The 19,897-nt window shown below is 30.5% G+C and overlaps 1 protein-coding gene across 1 annotated transcript; it reads right to left on the bottom strand.

Annotated features, from left to right (window-relative positions):
- Positions 1 to 5,558: 5,558 nt before the first annotated feature.
- Positions 5,559 to 7,606, bottom strand: LOC100808114 (transcription factor RAX2). Its single transcript, XM_003541936.5, has 3 exons — positions 7,369 to 7,606; positions 7,073 to 7,202; positions 5,559 to 6,639 (listed from the first exon to the last, which is right to left on the bottom strand). Exons 1-3 carry the CDS (start codon positions 7,502 to 7,504, stop codon positions 5,883 to 5,885), a joined length of 1,023 nt encoding a protein of 340 aa, XP_003541984.1. The 5' UTR covers positions 7,505 to 7,606; the 3' UTR covers positions 5,559 to 5,882.
- Between the last annotated feature and the right edge of the window lie 12,291 nt (positions 7,607 to 19,897).

Here is a 19,897-nt window from a genome sequence, read left to right as displayed (position 1 = left end):
AAATATTAATTTGATTTCAGATAAATTTTTTGTATCCATAAAATTTTTCTACTTATTTTTATAAAAAAAATATTCATCCTCATATGTTATATTTTTTTGAAATAATAGGAATTACAGTAAAATAAATCTTTAATAATTTATTAAAATAAGACGATAATAAAAAAATAACTATTTATCTAAAAATATACTTAAAACTCAAATTTTACATAGAGAAAAAAAAAAGGAATTACATTGACATTTGTTGTTTTTTCAATCAAAATTCGTCAATCGTCATATAAAAATGTATATGTATTAAACATGTAATAAATTTTTAGAACGAGAAATGACATTTATTGGGCTGTAGAACCTGTGAAAGATGAGGTCATAGGCCCAAATTTGAAGAAAGTTAAGGAGAGCTTTAGGCCGAAACCAACGAGTAACTTATCGATATTATTGAGGCTATTGTATTTGCACTCGTATTATTGCATCATGCATTTTTTATTACATTTTAAAAAATTCATTGGAATGCAAATGGAAACTGACCGATGCAATTATAGTAGTGCAGGAAATCAATATCTATTATTGACCGGTCTAAACTTGACCAAAAAAGGCCAGCAACAACATCCATAACAATTATATAAATTTATAAATTTGGTTACCTAATTGTTTCTAATTTCGATTTTAATCTTTTTTTAAATTTATTCACGGATTTCATCCTCCTTTTATATCAATTATGTAATTTTAGTTCCCAAATTTAAATTTAAACGTTAACTATCAGGTATTACGTTTTCATTTGTCTATATATGGTGTGTCATTTTAATCAAATGTGATAATTTTATTTCCTATCCCTAAAAGCTTGTCAGAAACTCACTAACCCTAATCCTATAATATCACGAAATCCCTAAAAGCTTTGAGGCAAATCGCTAACTCCTATTCTTGTCGTTTGGTTGTATTTTGTCAAAATCCCAACCCTGTAAGCTTCTCGCTTCTTTGTATCACTGCAATCAAAACTAAAGCAAGGTTGTCGTCCTGTTTGACTCTCGGAGGTGGTGGTTGAAAAACCTCGTGTAATCTAACGAGTCAAGGTAGAATATGTGTCTTCTCTCTCCTGCATGTTAATCAAACGAGTCAAGGTTTTCATTCAACAACAGCAACAAAAAAGAGTCAAGGTTTTGTGATGTGCAATACCAGTCCCGAGAAAAATGATTATGAGAGGTGACAAGTTGAAAATCAAAAAGAACCTTTTGCTCTCAGTGCAGAATCAAAGTCAATCCAAAAGGAGCTTCACCAAAATAGTTTTATTTATTTTTATTTGCATCAATGATATTTTTCAACTGATAATTAGATTTTTTTAGATAGAGTTTATTAAAATAAATTGTCTTTTTTCTACATACATTACTAAAAATCAAACCTTTAATAATATACTTAAAAAACTCAATTATTTAATAAGCTACTTGTTAATAGTTAAGTGCTCATAATAATAGTGGCAATCTAAAAATGAATAATGTTACCCAGCTACGTACATATATTATACACATTTTTTTATACTTTTATACACTTAATTATATATTCGTCAATGTTAATCGATCAATATTATTAATTATGGAATTAACAGTAATTTATCATTATAAATTGTTATTGATACACTTCACTGTGAATTTTAAATGCGAGTGCATCCGAAATTATTTTTTTATAAAAATTATTTAATAAATTCTTAATCAGTATCCCAAAGTCATTAATTAACAAGATCTAATCTTTTATAATTTATAGGGATTTTTTTTATTTTTATGCACTTAAATTTTAATTTTGCAACATAAAACTATACTTCTTTTCAATGCCTTATATCTGTCTAATTGATAACTTAACCCTGATATAATAGATTTCATTTTTTTATAATTAATCTATTTTTTATGCAAATTGTTATATTTAATTAAGCTGACGAAGAAGTTTCTGCAGGCAATATGTGGGCAAATCAAATCTGCACAAGCATAGTAACGTGGCCTAACCTGTCGGCAATAAAACTTTCACAGTAAAAGAAATCTATAAATAAAAAGATTAATAATTAGTGAACTGTGAAAGTGAAATTGCTGTGGCTAGCTTTTTCTCCTTTGCGTGTGAACGTAATCAACTTATGAGAATCAAAATACTTGATGCTTTTGTTTACTTTATGCTCAAACTTCTTTTTATTAGTTTTCAATTTATATCGTCAATCAATTTAATATAAGTGAAAGTTTTCCACGAGATTAACCACATGATGATATGACTATTCCATGGGTCGCAGACAATGGTTAAAATCAGAAACAGACTAAAATTGTAATAATTAACATAGAATAGATTCTTAAGATGTCAGTCCGTTTAGAAACAAAAGGAGAAGATAATTAATAATATTTATATTTCATGGCAAAAATCCTAATTATATTGGCTCTATCCGTTGATAATTGTTACTTTTTTCGTTAATTATCAAATGAAATAAATAAATTTGATTAATATTTTAAATTATTATTAGTTTCCATTTTAAATAAATAAATTCTGATTAAAAGTATCATATTAAAATAAATAAAATAACCTACTTTTAAATAAATAGTAAAAGTAACAATCAAAATAAAGAATCACATATGTAAATAATAATGTAACTATAATATTAAAAAATTACAATATATACATAAAATAAAATCTATATAAACTCCTAACTCTTGATTGTAATCCTAATCGTTATGAGGTGATGGTAGTAACCGTAGTTGTTGTACTACAATTGTTCTTGCATCGAATGCAATATCTCCAACAATTGTTACTCTCTTTGCTCGCTTAACTCTGTGAGTCCTCAACTCAACAATATAACCTTTAAAAGTTGATATGGGTAGACCTTGTTATTGGAAGAAGCACAACTCTCTTTGCTACGCTTTATTAAACTGACTAATTCATTCGGCTCACCTCATTTTAACTAGCTAAAAAAAGGCTTGCAACAAGTCAGAATGGAGGGCCAATTACTAGCTTGCTGAATTAGATTTATATATATATATATATAATAAACTACATAAAAACAACGGAAAATTAGTGATGATTTTGGTTCCTACTTCATTTTGATGTAAAAGTGGTTTTATATTTAAGACTGAAATTTTAAATTAGAAGATGATCAATAAAGATAATTAATGTGTCTCTCCGATAGTTTTCTTTTGTTAATATTTAGACAAAGTTGTTAGAGGAGTTCGATTAGTTAGATGGAATGATAACGAGTTTTGTAGTGCTTTATTTCCCCCCAAATTGGCATTATTCAATATATATGTTGTTAGCTGGGCTATTTTTATTTATTAGCTATTTAAATGAAAAATATCGAGCCGACTTTCATTGAAGCAAAATTGTTTTTGTGAAGAAATATTGCCTACTGAAAAGTGAAAACTTTCTAAAAAAACACACCTTGTACTTAGTATAAAAGTTATGGCGTCCGAGAAAGATTATTCATTTTTTTTTTGGTACAGTAAAGGATTAGTTCATTTAATAACGCAAAAGATGAAGTTTTTAAAAGTATATTTAACATATTGATATTGTATTGGCTGGTATGAAAGTGGGGTAGAAATTTATGTCATGCCCACCTATGCTTCCATACAATTTTTCAAGTCTTGTGTACACTATTATCATGTTGCCAACTCCTCCTTGTTTGTTGACAACTAATAATCCTTCTGAATAAATCCTTTTAAAACGTCGGAGTGTTCATATAAAGCCACACCTTTTAACCTTTACACTTTAATAGGAAAAAAATAGACATTTTCTCTAATATGATATCAAATGAAATTAAAATTTTAGGTGTAGAGTTGATAAAATGTAGAATAATTAATTAACGACTGCCCAGAGGATTGTAATTAAGTTTTCGTTTTTTAATGTTACTTCTAAAATCAAATATGTTTAAATAAGACATAATTAAATTTATTTTCAAGTAAAAATATTTTTATTTTATTTTAATGCTAATTGGAAATTTATGACAAAAATTAAATGATAGCAAAAAAATATGAAGAATGTATCTATATATACCTTAGAAAGAAAGAACTTCCACCGAATGAAGGAATTTTAAAACCAGGTAGATGAAGTATCTATAATTCTTTAAAGTCGATTATATACATTTTAAGACTTTTTTTTTTAATTTATTGGAGATAAAATTTGTTATTCTTATTAAGTTAACTTTGAATCTATGCATTTAATATTAATATAGTACATAGTTTCTAATTCCTCTGTAGAAAAGTTGTTTAACATTCTAGCAACTATTCAGTGAAAAAAAAAAACATTCTAGCAACTATATTTTGTTTTATAATGTTTATAGATGAAACTTTTTATTTTTATTTTGAATGATTAGTTTTATTGAAAGTATATCTTGCTATATTTTTTGTTTTATTTTGTACTTATTAACTAAATTAATAATTATTTTTATTATATATTTTTAATTCAATATATATTAATCAAAACTAACTTCTCGCCGTCTTAGTTTTTAGTTAACTTATTTGTTAATTTTGTCAGTTTTAAGTTAATTTCTAATTTGTGTTTAATTTAAAACTTTATTTAACTAACTTAATTAATTTGATAAAAAAATATTTTAATAATCTATTGTATTTTACATAATTTTTTAAAACGCTGCTTATAACTATATGTCCTCATTCCCCCTGACATTGACAAAGAAGCAACTCCACGCAACATTTCACAACTAATTGACGTATAAATATGTGTTTATTTGTCCAATCCATTATGTTTATCAACAATAGCATATGTTTCGCACAAACTTATATATAAAAGATTCAAGATAAATTAAATGGCTTTTTCCTTCTTAAAATGATTTTAAAAATGTTGTAAATTAATTAATATATATGACCGAGATTGTGTTTAATAATTTATGTTATTCTTTCACAGCTTGAATTCTCACTCTTTCACACAAAACAACAAAATTCCGCCACCATCATAGTCTTTCTTTTTAGGCCACGATTTCCTTTTTGTTTATTAGTTTAAGATAATGGAGGTTTATTGTAAACAAGCTTCCATTTTGACTTCCGACCTAGCTAGTATATATACAGAAGATTCTTCATCTGGGTGCTTAACTAAATATTTCTATTTTTGACAAATCACACATTAGTATCATAATCAATTAATGATAGTGGTACAGAAGTTCGAGTATATATAACATGTTGCAATTTAGTAATTGAGGCTTACAAATTCATGACTCAAAAATAGATCGAGAAAACAAAAATCTTATCAAAAGGGGCAATCTCATTTGAGTCAGTCCAAACCGAATATCAATTTTCACCTTTAACTAATACACAGAACATAATAGAAATAATAGCATATACTGCCAATTAATTAATTTACTTTCAAGTTCAAGAAGCTTGTAATCAAAATAATGCATGCAAATAGCCCTGGATTGGTTCCTTATTTTATTTATTCAGTTCTTTGTTAAAAGATGTAAACGTAGGGTTTCAATACGAATTGTAGAAAAAAAGAGTTTCAATACGAATTCAAATAAAAATTAAGTATTTAGTTGTTTTAAAAATTAAAAATGTTCAATATTTTTTGAGTTTTTGAACAAAGTTCTTTTTGAATTTAAAAAAGCCTTGTTTTCTGGTGTTGATAACATTGATGTCTGATTGGAGAGGATTGCACTTGCACCGAGAGAATACTTACAAAAATCTAACATGATCGTCATCAAATCATCACTTCCTAGTAGCGGATATACACAAAAATATAAAGAAGCTTTTACCATGTACTGTCAAAATAAGAATTATCTCATTTCATTAAAGAACACAGAACTCCACACAACCTCAAAGTCTTTTCTTAATCTTCCCAATCCCATGCCTCTCACTGATCATATCTCTCTGATTTCACTTCCAGTAGTAGTCAGTTCATGCATCAGTTGCACTCAGTTCAGTTCAGTAGTTGTAGTACACACCCTTCTCCTCCGTCTTGTTTTCATCAACACTCAAGTACTCATTATTACTATTACTACTATTACTGTTGCTACTAATCAGGTTCCTAATAACCTCAAGATCATAATCCATTGCTGTTTGTTGAGTCTGAAAAATGTGCCCGTTTGGCTTCTGTGTCCATTGGTCCACATATTCTTCACCTCCATCATGATTAATGTTGTTCATGTTCTGATGGTCTCCAAACATGAAATTCTGAAACCCCATGTCTTCTTGTTTGACCTCTCTTCCAAGGCTAACCTGACTGCAGCTTCCATCAGAGGAACTGCAACTTGTTTCACTTCCAAACACAAGCATGGAACTGTCTTTGATGGGGTAATACTGCATGGGACTAATAATACTAGCCAAGGGTTCTTGGTTTTGGTAAAAAGGGTTCAAGGTGGAGGCTGTTGTTGTGTTCGTGTAATTACTTGAAGGAACAGAAATTGGTTCAAGGCATGTGAAAGATGAGGTTGGGGCTGGCATGTAATAATGATTAGAGTTGTGGTTGTAGTAGTCACTATAGATTGAAGAGGATAGTGATGATGAGTGAGAGTGAGAAGGAAATGAAGAAAGGTTTTGAGGTGAGGATTGTTGAAAGGGTGCTATTCTTTGATGAGATGCAGGAAGCAACCCCATGAGTTTTCTCTTAAGCTTGGTGTTCCAATAGTTCTTGATATCATTGTCAGTCCTCCCTGGCAACTGAGTAGCTATAATTGACCACCTACAATATCATAAAAAAAAATGGACCAAAAATGATTTATAAATCAATGCCTTCATTTACCCAACAACATCTATGAGTACTGCATGTTGTGGCTAGATCTAAACTTGGCATCCAGGTTGAAGACCAGCCTCCCAAATCTAGACAGATTCTAGATGACTACAGAGTTTTCTCAAAGGGTCAAATCCCTTGTTTTGTGTGTGTGTGTGTGTAGCGTTTTTTTTCCTATTTTACTTTTTCTTTTTTACCCCTTTTAGATAAATAGACAGACTATAGACATTTCACAAGAGCGTGTAATTTGTGTGATTGAAGTAAAAAGAAGGCAAAAAAAGAATGTCCATATCTCAATATTCTGGATCTGGAAGAAAATAAGTTTAGTGGGTCTAGCTATATATGCATATATAGTGCACAAAAAATGGGTAGCGATAACTAGTACCTGCTTCCAATATTAGCATAAAGGCTGCAAATGATTCTGTCTTCCTCATCGGAGAATTCCCCGTGCTTAATGTTAGGCCTAAGATAGTTAAGCCATCTCAATCTGCAACTTTTTCCACATCTCTTTAGACCTATAATCATATATCAGAGTCAGAGCACAGAGAGAGAAGTGTACATGCATATGTATGAAAGGAAGCCTAGGTTTAAAGTCTAAAATTTCTACTAGCATTTTTCATAACATGGTATCTTCTTACGTTAATGTGAGGAAAAATGAAGATATGTGAATATATTTCTTACCAGCTTTCTGAGGAAGAGCAATCCAATTCCCTCCAGTTCCATGCTTCTCTATATAATCCTTCAGCTTTGAGTCTTCTTCTGGTGACCATGGTCCTCTCTTCACATTTGCCTTGTCACAACAAGGAGCTCTTCCCATTTTCTCTCTTTCTCTATCTAACAACAACAACTCTAGCTAGAAAACTTCTTAACCTCTCTCTCACGATCCGAATGAAACTTCTTAACCCTCACTTTTCTAATGAAAAACTTTGGTGGGGACTGCTTGTGCCTTATAACAAGAGACCTAGCTTTTCAACAGTACAATTATTCTTATTTTATTGTATATCAGAGAGAAACAAAACTGAAATGAAAAAGCATGGATAGGACGTTGATATGTACGAATTAATTTAATTTATTACCATATTATTCTAATGTGGACTCATTCTGATTTCTGAGGGAGAACTTTCTAAATCTTCAATTTTGGCGCCCCATCCAGGCAAGGCCAAATAAAACACACTACACCACTCACTGATTTAATTTCTTCATTATTCTTCTATAATAACTAATCACAATTCATAAAACAAAAGTATCCAAAGTTTGTCATACACAAAGAAGACGCTGGCTAGCGTGCCCCAATTTAAAAAATGTGCTACCATGTCGAAATTTATATGAGCCATCTAAATATAACATTAAAAATTCAACGATTGAAACTTTTTATTTTATTTTTGGGATACATTATAGTATAAGATTAAATTACCTACATAATATTACAAGGGAAAAAGAAAAAAGACTACCCTATTAAAATAGCATTCTCGAGAAACAAAAAAAAAACTCTTTAGGAGGAGTCCTTATCCCTTTTGTTCCCATTATCCTGGAATCCTCTCATCGTAGGTGTTTCCTTAAACCCCCCTCCCCCAAATCGTGTTTCTTCATCTTTGTAATTTTTTTTCGACCCAGTAAAAAAGGATATCACCTTCGTCAGCCAGGGACACTATCAGGGAACAATGACTGCACAATTTGAAAAAAATACCCAAACAGAACTTACATACATAAAGCATTTCAGTAACAAAATCGAACTTTTTTTAGACACCAATTTCTTGTTATCATTTCATTTAATCGACTACAAACAACCAAATATATTGGTCCAAAAACAAGAACCACACGAACACGAAACCATGACAGACATGCGAAAACTCAAACCACAGCTCCTACCATTATTAATTATTAAGCATTATCATAAATCCTAGTTTCTCCAACTGCCATCACCATTATCACCTGCACGAGAGAAACAAGATCCACCATGACTGTAACCACAGTCTTTATCACCATCATAATTGACATCACTATAATCTCTACCACTACGATTGTATCCACCTTCACGATAATCGATTCTTGTATCAACCATTGTCACGGTTGTATCCACTCTACTATGCAAATAGGAGGTTGGAATCGAAGCTCAACAAAACAATCGTCAACGGTAGGAGGGTTCAACTACAATAGAACCAAAAGGGAAACGGACTCTCCACAACGGTGTTATTTTTAGTGTGTTACTTAATGTTTTCCTATTTCCACATGTAATATCTAATTAAATACCATAGTGTTATATATTCAGAAAATTTTTAAAAAAATAATTCAACCATTAAAGTTTAAGTAATTATATCTGCTGGTTCATATAAACTGTTGCTCGGTACACACTTTTGTAACTTTGGCACGCTAGACATCGTCACAGAAAGAAACATAACCCAGCAAACAGGCTTATTTATAAGTGATGGTTACAGCTATCAGATTTGTGACTCTATTTAAACAAAAGGATCAAAATGGGGAATTAATTGGCCCGGTTTTCTTCGTCATAGTGCGGTGGCTTAATATTTAATTATTATTCCTTAATCAATGCATTGACACTCTCCAAAAGTAAAACATTACTAATACAAAAGGCAGGAAGAAAAACTTGAAAAGGTGCACGCAATTTATTAAAATACTTTGCATTATAGTAGTAATTTAATTAAATCTACATCTAACTGGCGGACATGTGTGATAAGGGCGCACCTGAATATTCAAGATAGTATTAATGGACTTATTTATATAGTAGTATTATTTATGTTGTCAGAAAATCATTGTGTAGCAGTAGGTGTATCTTTTGGAACTGCACACGACCACGTCGTTAAGCTTTACAGCTAAAGAACAGAAAAAATGAAATATAGCTGGATGTTCATTTGTAGATGCTAAATTACATAACTTTGTGATGCATAAATAGTTATCTCTGCTTACACTCTTTCCCTAGCTAACAAACATTGGTGTTCAGGCGATTGCATGCACGTTAACTATTGAGGAACTAGCTAGCATATAGAATATCCCTTATAAAAAATGTTAGCAATACACTTTTAATTATCTACTGATTTAAGTTTTTTTGAAATTAATTACATATTTTGTCAATTCTATTTCTTATTGAATAAGTCTTTTTCTTAATTTTGTTGTTTGTAATAAATTTTTATTAATAATAGTGTGTTAATTAAATAGAATGTTAGTGGTCCTTTTCTTATCCACTACTCAAAATTATCTATAATGGTGAGTGATGAGGATGATGAATATGTTTCATATCTGATCATAGAGTCCTATGGATCAGATTCATTGCCCTTAAATTCATCTGGTCAGGTGTTGCATGTGTTTAGATTGACTAATTAAATCAGTGCACTTGTATATATAGCTTGTCCAAATTTAACGCTGATACATGATAGTTGTTACCGGCAGGCAGCATAGTAAAAAATAGGCAAAATAATTCTCAGGAATCTGTGCTGTCACACTATAATAAAATTCCTACTATAGGGATGAGTCTTATGTTGCTTGACGACATATAAGAATGGAGAAGAGACCTAGGTCTCTCTGCAAAGGCCCTATTCGATTTCGTAGATCATACATGATGATATTCCTATATAGTATATATATGTAATACTCTTGGTTCTTTTCCTTTTATTTATTACTTCTTCAAGATATCTTTCTCTTCTATATCGTAGATGAAACATCCCTATATATGTACTATAAAAGGGAGGAAGTAAGCTATTCGATGGCTTTAGAATTCGCCCGGCTCTACTTAATATTTAAAAGATTTTCATAGTCGTAATTAATATGCGATGCCATTTGTCCTTCTTATGCGTATGCGAAATTAAATCTTACTCCTGAAATTTAATACGAGGGAAGTTTAATTATATATGCAAATGAATTTTATCATATGAATGCTGCTACATACTTTGATTTATATATTTAATGAACTGAGTAGTTGTGTCATTGCTAACGTATGCATGCCTTTGCTGCCAGCTAACTATACTGTATGCGGTTCTTATCATCTCATTTAGTCGTTATGTTAATTTTAATAGGTGATGCACCTGTTTAAGTATTCAATCTGGTCCTATAAATAATTAATCATAATGATTTCTGTACCTTTCTTCTTTTACAACTATTTTTTTTTCTTCTATTATCATATTACTTATCACTTCTTTTTTTTAAATTTCTCTCTCTCGTGTTTTGTATCTCTCTTCGTAAGGTGAATAGAGCCGTATATATATATATATATATAACTTAATAAAATGAGTTTTTAAGGATTATTCTTTAACTGTAAAACAAAAAGGCTTATTCTTTAAATACGTGTCCAGATACATGTGTGCCGACTTTTTGTTCTTGATCTTGTTGTCACAGACTGCTTGGTGACAAAATGAGACTTGACCTTCATAAAGACCAATTTAAACTAATTAAAAATCATATATATTTGAGTTCTCCCCCCCTTTCATGATGATCAAATTCACAGTTTTTTTACAGCGTATGTGCAGAAGATTTTTTTGTTATTGTAATTAATTTTATCACATTGACAAGACAATTAGATTTTTCAATTATTAACACCTTAAAGCAATGTTGATATATATATAGTATATTGTTTCTTCATACAGGGATTTACGTTGTCCTCTTGTGTTAAATTGTTTTAGTTGAATCAATGAATGGAGACAAGGAAAGTCATCTTCGTGTAAAAGACGAATATGTGTAGTGGCAGCAATAAAGTAAACTTTATAATTTAATTGTATTCATTAAAGGGAACTAATCTTCGTCGGTAGGCAGGGATCTAGGAAGATACGTTGGCTTTAGTTTATAGTCCACGCTTTTTGTAATTTGCTAGCTATATATAATACCTGCATCTTTGTTCTCACTTTCTGACAAGATATATATACCACTGTATATAGTGCTTAAAACAGTAACACTAATCTTTGACCATTATCTACATACGAAACAAACGTTCCACCATCTAAATAATCAACATATACTAAATCCATAGTCACTCCATGCTCACGCACACTCAACGCTAAAAAAAGTTATCCAATTTTTAAAATGAAAATGTTAAGAAAGAGGGTGATATATATACATAGTAATAGAGACTTATTGATCAGGAAAACATATGTATAGCTATGTCTATGAGATTTAGGGGGCTATATGAATATGAATCCGACTAAATCTCTTGCTTGTGTACCCAAAATATTTCAGTAGTCTTGTGATATAATGTGATTGTGATGCTGCATAAAGTTGTGACAAGCAGTTCCAAAAGCAGCAGCATCAATCTGGTGGCAGGATATGAGACAGAGTAGATTGTATATAGAATAATATTAGTTCTTGAATAAGGTAGCTTCGGAACTTTTGAATGCATAAGATGATGTGACGAAAAGCCAAGATAGTCAAATTATAAAGTTGTTAATTGTACTTGTAATGTCAAATATTAACTCAAGTTTCAAAGATTGTATAATATTTTCAAATGAATTAATGATCAGAATCCGAGATTGTGAATGGAAGGTTTTCTAAGGCAACAGATATATAGCTTAGCATTAATTAGGTAAATAGAGGGAGAAAACCTGTCATAATTAAACACTGCATTTTTAAAGTCGAACATGTTTTGTTGACGTGGTATTCTAAACTACTCTTTCCCATACTTTTTTCCTTTTGAAGTTATCCTTAGACATGCAAATGCAAGCGGTTAATTTACTTGAACAATGCAATGTAATGATAAACTTCATTGTGCATTAATATTCCAGATTGGACCTTTGTCCAGACTCAATCCCTTAGGTTAATAGGTTATTGATCCGACATGCTCTAATGACATTTGATTTCGTCAGAGAACCTTCCTGTCGCTAAAGTCATTAAGATCTGGCCTATCTTAGACTCAAGTTGATGTATATTCTCAACTTTCACTTTGGTAATAGTCATTTTTGTTTGTAAAAGTCTAATTTATTTTAAAAAATACGTACTTAAAGATGAAAATATAAAATATAGTTTTTGAAAGTGTAAAATGTATAATAAATATATCTGACTGTTAATTTTTGTCCGTTACCATTAATAAAATAATCTACATGACATGGAATGATAAAAATAACTATTTATTCATAAATAATTAAGTCTCAGGTAAACAAACATTATGAGAACAATTTAATTGCCTTTAAGAAGTAATTTCTTCTAAGAAATTTCTAAGCATTTTATTTTACCCATCACATCTTGTTGTGCCATATCATACCAAGTATTGGTATTTTAAGATGATAAAATCAATCCGAGTGATTAATCTTGGAATATAGTAATATTAGACATCTTACGACACTACTAAAAAAAAGACCTTCTACATCGGTTCTAACGGCCTTTCTACATCGGTTATGACGTGTGATGGTAATCTGGGGTTGTTGAATCACAACATCGATTTTATGATCGTCTTTGAAGGCCGACTTTTCTACATCGGTTGTCTAGCTACAATCGATGTAGAATGGGTAGCTTTCTACAACGGTTCTAAGGCTGAAATCGATGTTGAATGGGTAGGTCTCTACATCGGTTATCAGTCAACCGATGTAGAAAATGAAAGGTTTCTACATCGGTTTATATATATATAAAATATGATTTTATGTCATCTTATACAAACTAAAGTTACTATGCAAAATTAAAGACTCATCTTAATGTCATAATTAAATATCATAATATATATTGAACTAATTGTACAGTGGAGAATAGCTCCTCTCCTTGTGTATTTATTTGCACATAACCACTAAACTTTAATCTAGTTTCATGAAACTTTGGTTTCTACACATTTAAAGAAGTGGAATGACATTGAATCAAAAAGAGGTATCAAGCAAATGAGGAATCACTACTTTGATCTTTAGAAAGAAAGTAAGTACAAGTGGAGAAAATAAATAAAAAGCAAAATATTTAATTTAAAAACAAGATTGAAAAGTTCACCATCTGGCTATTGTTACAAGTTACAACTACCGAAATGAAGTTATATTAGATGGCTTCATTTTTTGTCAATGTTTTTCCTTTTCCTTAGGATAATTGTGAGGTCAACAACCCATTCCCAACACATGGTGCCTATCAACTGGTCTACTTATGACTGAAAGAAAAATAACTACACACTGTATATAAAATTGATTTCTAACTTATAAAATATTGACTGAAAAGAATAAGTAAGCATCATTATCTCAGAAATGCTAACTAACAAACCAGAAGATTCACAAATGTGATAGGGGATAGGGAGAATGAAATACCATCAATTGATACTTCATCCAAGAGTATTTTCAGATGATACACATGAGAAATCGCAATATCAATTTAACTTTTCAAATGTAAAAGATAAACTTATGATTTTTTACGTTAGATCTACTTGAAATTAGAGAAAAACAGAGGTAAATTGAATATTCTGTGATTGTTATTGACTTGATGCAAAACAATGATACATGTATAAATAAGGAACAAGAGAAAGAGGAAAGGATTATCCTAAATCTAGTAGAAATCAATCAGATTTCCTATGATACACTAATCCTTCCTAAAATATAAATCTTTATAACCATAATAACAAACAAATATAATCAGAACATAATCTACAACAATCTTTCACAATCTCAATCTCAACATCAACAACTATTCTCAAAACTAATGACAATCAAGTGGAGAGTAGTAAATACAACATTAACGCTTTAGAACACTAAGATTAGAAATTCTAAATACTATTGATTTACCTAATTTTTTTTATTTATTAACTATTTGGTCTATCCACAGTTTCCTTTAAATCCACATTTTGCATTATAGAAATTGATCAATAAAATATTAATCACACACACACAAGTAGATAAAGATTCTTACAGTAAATCAAGGATGTAGCTGACTAGCTGTTAAGATTGAACAATAGAATAGGAAACTGAATAGTGTATTGATATATTTTTTCGAAATGAAGTATAGAAACCAGAGTGAAATCTGAAAAGAACCTTGATGGAATGGAGTTAAGCTCCTTACCATGGTGAAAAGAGAAATGACTGAAAATAGGAAAACCCCAAATAACCTTGAGACTGAGAGAGACTTATCCCTCAGCTCACCTAAACACCCACCACCCTTCAATTCCTCCCCCGCATTCTGTTAATTTCCAATATAGGATTTTTATCAGAGAACTGCATTATTGCCTTGTGCACTAAGAGGCATTATAAAACAAAAACAATATCAAAATAGAGGCAAATGGAATAAATTTAATCCAAATGAACAAACCATTTTCCCAGTCAAAAGACATCAATAGAGATGCTAGTATTCTAAAGTGCTCATATCTAGAGAGAAATATAGATATTATTTACAAGGTCTACATCTGAGTTCAATGATATGGAAACTGCAGAAAACAATGGTGGTATATCAACTGTAACAAGAGAAAACATCAAGATACAAGTAAGAACATCCATAAGTTTGACAGTGACTATTATTTTCATTCATAAAAAAAAACTGAAAAATCTTATTAGAACCCATTTCTTGCTCATGCAGGGAGATTCAGTGCATGAAAGTTAGACATAAATGCAATATTATAAGAAGTGCCAATGGTGCAAATCAATCACAACACACAGGAAACAATGTGCATATAAATAATCAAGCATTGTCAGGGAAAGAAAGAGACATGTAATAAGACAGCAAACAAAACTCATGAGTCAACAACCACAATTTCAGACAAAACTGTAGCAACTTCATCAAAACAAAATTCAATGCATCACATATTAAAGAACAAATGACAACCCCACAATCCCAAGATAGCATCCTATCCTTCAAGCCATGGTTCTTAGTGTCATATCACATAATTGTATCCACATAATGAGGCACTATCAATAGAGCAGTTTATCTATCTCTGCAACACATAACACTCATAAGATCAACCTCATTAAATTGTTCAACTCCCCTCCCTAAGTTTCCCACGATAGAGTTTAATTCTGAACAATTGCATACATAATCAGAACAATCACCTGAGATTCCTCAAACCAATAACAATTTGCAGACCAGTCACCATGACCAGGGATAATTGACTCAGTCAATCAAGAACAACAAAAAATTCAAAAAAAAAAAAAAACAGAGAAAGAGAAGAGAAAGTGCTACCATGCTAATTCATCTATAACCTTCAAAATTAAACTCCAACCCATTAAACACAACACAGTGAAATGCTTCATGAACAACGAAAGCAGAAAAATCGAAGCATATAGAGAAACATGTGGCCAACCTCTGATGTAGAGTTAGGGTTGTCGACATTACCTGTTTGACGACCTGAGTTAGGGTTTAAGGTAGTGCCTGACTTTGACAGACAAAATGTTTGCGACCTCGAGGTTCAGCGTGCGCGAAGGGAAAAAGAGTTCAGGGTGCGCGAGCTTTAGGGAAAGAGTTTCAGGGTGCGTTTGACAGTGCAAGAGGTGCGAGGGTTTAGCGAAAAAGGTTTAGGGGAAGAGGTTTAGGAGGCGCGAGGGTTCAGCAAAACACAGTGAATGCCTGAGGACCCAATCCGCTTTTATATAACCATATCTACGACGGTCGTAGGTGAAAACCGCTGTTGACTTAATTTTTTTCAATATTCTAAGGCGGTTGTAAACCGCCTTAGAATCTATGACGTTAAAACTTATTTTTTTTTCACTTATTTACAAAATTGTTATCGCGCCTTCTATTAAAGCGATTTTCCAGAACCGATGTAGTTCTCGCGATGTAAAAAGCAGCTTTTCTAATAATGCGAGTTCTTACATTTTAAACTAATTATGGTTTCAAATGACCACCAATACTTTAAGGTTTGTAATTACGACAAAACTCTCGGCCTAGAAATATTGATGGTGTCTAATTAATATCATTGTACTCTTAAAAAATATATCATTAGTATATAAAAGTTAAAGTGTTAGGATTACTTTCACTAATATAATCTTTATCCAACAAAAGCTAAACTGTTACTTTAAATTTTGAAGGTCTATACTAACAGTAAACTGCATATATAATATACTAGCATTTAATATATTAATAGTATATGTATCAATAGTTTGCGCTAGCTAACAGAATTATTTATCAGTGTAACACACTGTATTTTTAGTATAAATTCGCAATTAATTATATTAATAGTTCATTTTTCGTTTAAGAAAGACTAGACTAACGCAGACTAATTAAATTTCAAATGGTAAATGATAGATATTTTGTAATAATAGTTATATATCTTTTTGTATAATGCATTATTTACATGTGCACACAACCTAACTAAATCCCGAGATTTATTAGGGTATTAATTAATTGTATTATCATGTTAGTATTTTACTAACTCAACACTTCAATCGTGAAAATGTCTTTTGTATTCTTTTATTTGCCACTTTCGATTTGAAAAACACAATGGGCCTTGATCAGCCGAAATCGTCAATGATCAATTAACGATAATAATAAAAAAAAAATTCAAACTAATTGTTTGAATAATTAAAGGGACTGGTGTCATATCTATATAGTCATTGACTCTCAAATAGCAGACGCAGATCATTTTCTCAATGGTTGGCAAACTAAGCTGGGAAAAGGGTTTACAGCCTGTGATCGCCTATGCATTGATATAATAATATTAATTAAGGTTAAATTAGTATTTTTCTTCCTTTGATTTATTATTTAAGTTTAATTTTTTCTTCTAATTTTTAAAATCAATTTAATTTGGTTTTCTAATTTTTAAAATTGATTTTTTTTTAAAAATGCATTTTGAATTTTTTAGAAGATCAAATGATTAAATTGAATCAATTTAAAAAATTAGAAAACTAAATTAAACTCGAAAAAAAATTAGAAGATCAAATTAAATCTAAAAAATCAATTACAGAACTAAAAAAACTAATTTAACATATTAATTAATACTACTTAATGTACACAATTTATATATATATATATATATATATATATATATATGACCCTTCAATCAAAATTAGATTTTTTTACGAAGTTAGAATTTTTCTTAGTCCATACGAAATTGGCATTAAAAGTCTTAATTAGAAATGATACCAAAAGTTTCTAATATATTTCGCATCCATAATTTGTTCTCAACTAAAATCATAATGAAAATGAAATCAAGTTTTATAGCTTTTTACTTGCCTTAAAAAAAAATCATTCACTTGTATCTTGTTGTGTGGGTTTAATTTAAAATTCAACGCTGATTGATGTTACATTAATTAGATAAAGTTAAGCGAACAATAGTTAAAAATGTGATCTAATTATAAAATTCATTAAATAACAATTTTTCGGAGTTGCACTGAATAGTGCAGGCAGGATTTGCATCTTAGCGGCGAAATATTTGCTTCTATTTATTTGTTATTTTAAAATTTTATTATGTCATTAATTATTTATTTTTAACTATAACCTGATAAAAAATAAAAATATATGAAATGTCAAAATAATAAATAAGAGAGATGAAAACATAAAGTAAAAATTATAAATGATTTTAATTTATGTTTTATAATCTGAAATAGCAAATTAAAAAAGTGTCATTCTTTTACGTCAAAAGCATGGGAGTTAAGAAAATAACTATTTATAAAACAGATGAAAGTAAACAAACAAATACAAAGGTCAGAGATAGAATTATCAACAAATAAATTAAATTCTCGTAGTTGAAATTAATTTATTAATGATAATGTTTTTCTCCCGTATAATTTTACAAATACCTAAAAATCTATAATCTTAAGAAGTTTTTTCAGAACCTCTCAACATTTTTGTCGTAAAAATTAAAAAAAAAAGTTTTAACAATAAAATTTTATAATTAAAAAAATTCACAAGGTAAAATCTAAATTAAATTCGGCTTAAAAATGTGTTGAATGATTGAAAGGGATAGAAGAGAAGGGTTTGTCAAAGAAAGAAAAAGACAGAAGAGAAAGTCAAAACAAGTTCTCCTAAATTAAACTAAACTAAAGATTGAGGGACAGGTATATATATCCTTGCTGGCCCATGGCGATATTTACTCAAGAAAAAATAATGAACGTATCTATCTATCTCACTTTCACTTTTTGGTTCAAAGTTTCAAGGCTCGTAATTTTACTGGTTGCTCGAAACGTGGCCATAGTCCTGACTCCTGAGGCTATGGTCCCCACGATATGACACTTCCCTCCACGTGCATGCACCCTCTCAAAACATCAATGCGCCAGAGCCATCAATAGTAGAATAATAGAATAGCTGAGACGGTAGTGTATGGCAATGGCATATCATAACATATGTGAATGATTGTTGGAACTTTTTTGGCTTTGGCTAGTTTATGAGTAATGAGCAATGACCATGTTAAAAAAGTTATATTCGTGTGTTGGTCAAACACTCAAACATGTGTGTCCCATGACTTCTATATATCTACGTACACCTTTCAGGTGAAGCTAGCTAGCCTTGCTTTGCTTCTCTTTCAAATTTCACAGTTCAATTTTCTTGCTTGATTTGTTTTTATCTTTGATATAACTAATATTTACACACACACATATATATATATATATATATATATATATATATATATATGAATATGACATGCATAGAGATTGATATATAAGGGGAGGGGTTGGTTGATGGGTTGGTCATTAGTTGAGAGTTGAGACTGATGAAGAAGAAGAGAGCTAAGACTGGGAGCTATATACAGCTAGTGGTCGTGTGAATTCCCGTGGCTGTGGGCTGTGGCCATGGTCTAAGATATAGGGAAAGGGAAAAAGGACCAATCAATCAATCACATCATGCACATCTAACATATTGCAAATTGCTACCATAATTTCAAACTTCATTATCCATTCTCTTGACATATATTTCGCTACTAGTTTCTCTGTTTGACCTACATATATTATTATAACTTGTGATAGATAGATTGAAGTTAAATTAACAAATTAAGCTACCATGTATTTGACTGCTTCGTTATAAATGTCCATTTGTTTGATGAGGTTGGTAAAGATGGGTTATGCAACTTTGAATTTGAAACTAGCTGGCGAGCTACCCGGTGGTTAAACATAAGTGATGGATTAATTGGTTAACTAATTTAATACGCACCCTCGCTAACAAACACGCACACACAGTAGTCAGTCACAGCAATGTAATAATTAGATCTGTACAGCAATTTCGTGGTCATCAAATCAGTTTTCTGTTTGCTCTCTCGTTGTTCTCGTGACCTGACGACATTTATCTTCTAATTTGGCACATTCAGCAATTTCGTGTCTCTCAATAAATTTATCATGACAATCTATGATTGAAGTTGGACTTACTTTAAAGTTACATATTTTTTATACATCAT

Source organism: Glycine max, chromosome 13 (assembly GCF_000004515.6).
Source record: "Glycine max cultivar Williams 82 chromosome 13, Glycine_max_v4.0, whole genome shotgun sequence".
NCBI lineage: Eukaryota > Viridiplantae > Streptophyta > Magnoliopsida > Fabales > Fabaceae > Glycine > Glycine max.
The sequence above is the reverse complement of the archived record's forward strand: the minus strand, read 5'-3'. Positions and strand labels throughout refer to the sequence as shown.

Excerpts from the sequence above, each read along its gene's own strand:
- LOC100808114 (XM_003541936.5), bottom strand. The coding sequence starts at position 7,504 with ATGGGAAGAGCTCCTTGTTGTGACAAGGCAAATGTGAAGAGAGGACCA. Across the intron at positions 7,203-7,368 it reads TGCTCTTCCTCAGAAAGCTG|GTCTAAAGAGATGTGGAAAA; the intron begins GTAAGAAATATA and ends ATATGATTATAG. Across the intron at positions 6,640-7,072 it reads TATGCTAATATTGGAAGCAG|GTGGTCAATTATAGCTACTC; the intron begins GTACTAGTTATC and ends ATGATATTGTAG.